The sequence below is a fragment of the Nanorana parkeri genome, unplaced genomic scaffold (genome assembly GCF_000935625.1).
Source record: "Nanorana parkeri isolate BGI_ZX_2015 unplaced genomic scaffold, ASM93562v1 scaffold2260, whole genome shotgun sequence".
Classification (NCBI taxonomy): domain Eukaryota; kingdom Metazoa; phylum Chordata; class Amphibia; order Anura; family Dicroglossidae; genus Nanorana; species Nanorana parkeri.
The window spans coordinates 53,893-55,559 of record NW_017308528.1 but is presented as its reverse complement, the minus strand read 5'-3'; the positions used below and the strand labels follow the sequence as shown (position 1 = coordinate 55,559).

The following is a 1,667-nucleotide window of genomic DNA, read 5'->3' as shown; positions in this document are numbered from 1 at the left end:
CTGCTGCAGCCACAAAAATCCACCTTCGCCCGTGTAGGCCAAAATCCTTGCACCGGCCCAGGCCATGCGCCCCGCCAATCTCTGCGAACTTTCACTCGGCGTGAATAGAGGCAAATGCAATGCAATGTAATACTGCGATATGACCACCAGATGGAGCCGAGGAGCGCAGGAAAGACCTACATGTCCTCAGCGCCATCTAGTGGCCACAATGGGGTATTACATCTGACCGCTAAAGATCACATGGTCTCTATGTGCACAGAACGAATGTTCGGAGAATCGTGGGGCGAGCGGCTCAGCAATGCGTTTATACACAGACCCCCAAAGTGTCTCCACTGCCCCAAAGAGGAGAGAACATGTCTGTCCCCCGAGTGCTGACTGCAGGTTTCCCCCTTTGTTACAACAAACTTTATACACACAATTCTTTGGGACAGGGGCGGGCAGCCTCGGCACTCCAGCTGCTGTGGAACTACGAGTCCCATGAGGCATTGCAACACTGACACCCAGATAAAGCATGCAGCCAGTGAAGTTAGAACCGGGTATCTCCCCCTATTCCAGGGCGGGGGAATGACGAGACAGCCAGGTAAGCAGCATTTCCAGCAGTACAGAGCAATGGCCGCCTCCTCTTATATATACGTACAGCGGGGGGACCTGCATGATGTCTCCCGTGAATGTCTCCAGCACCTTCTCCAGCTCCTCTCTGGTGATGTGATCTGCGGGGGAAGGGGGAAACAAAACATTCGTGAACCATAAAAATACGGATTTCCCCCCATTATTCCGTCTCCGGCAACTACTTCCTGTCTACATGACCCCAGCGATGGCTGCGTGACATTTCCCGATGGTGACAACAGGGGGCCGTGTCTGTGTAATGTGGAGCGGATACCTGTAGACTTCACCGGGAGCCCGCGTGACAACACAGGGGGACAATTGCGAGACAGGGACAGAGCGGTGTCATCCTACAACAGGAAGTGCCTGAACAAGGACAGAACGTTGTCACCTTATAACAGGAAGTGTCTGAACAAGCACAGAACGTTGTCACCCTATAACAGGAAGTGCCTGAACAAGGACAGAGCAGTGTCAACCATTAACAGGAAGTGCCTGAACAAGGACAGAGCGTTGTCATCCTATAACAGGAAGTGTCTGAACAAGGACAGAGCATTGTCACCCTATAACAGGAAGTGCCTGAACAAGCACAGAACGTTGTCACCCTATAACAGGAAGTGCCTGAACAAGGACAGAACGTGGTCACCTTATAACAGGAAGTGTCTGAACAAGCACAGAACGTTGTCACCCTATAACAGGAAGTGTCTGAACAAGGACCTCCACGGCAGGATCCCCGGGGATTATTATAATGAAGCCAATAATTCTCCAGCCATAGAGACCCGCCTCCCCCCCAGTCACCCTGCACTAGTAGAGAGAGCAGCAGTGAGCGGTCTGTATAACAGGAAGGGGCGGAGACAAGACCAGTCACCCTGCACAAAGAGACAACAGCAGTGAGCGGTCTTTATTACAGGAGGGGCGGAGACAAGACCAGTCACCCTGCACAAGGAGAGAGAGAGCAGCAGCGATCGGTCTTTATTACAGGAGGGGGCGGAGACAAGACCAGTCACCCTGCACAAGGAGAGAGAGCAGCAGTGAGCGGTCTTTATTACAGGAGGGGGCGGAGACAA

The 1,667-nt window shown here is 52.8% G+C and overlaps 1 protein-coding gene across 1 annotated transcript in view; it reads right to left on the bottom strand.

Moving 5' to 3' along the window:
• Positions 1-1,667, bottom strand: part of TRUB1 (TruB pseudouridine synthase family member 1) — a 16,201-nt gene that overhangs the window by 5,641 nt on the left and 8,893 nt on the right. The window contains exon 6 of the mRNA XM_018573160.1: positions 638-710. Coding sequence (XP_018428662.1) covers positions 638-710 — 73 coding nt within the window. The remainder of the gene's footprint in view (positions 1-637; positions 711-1,667) is intronic.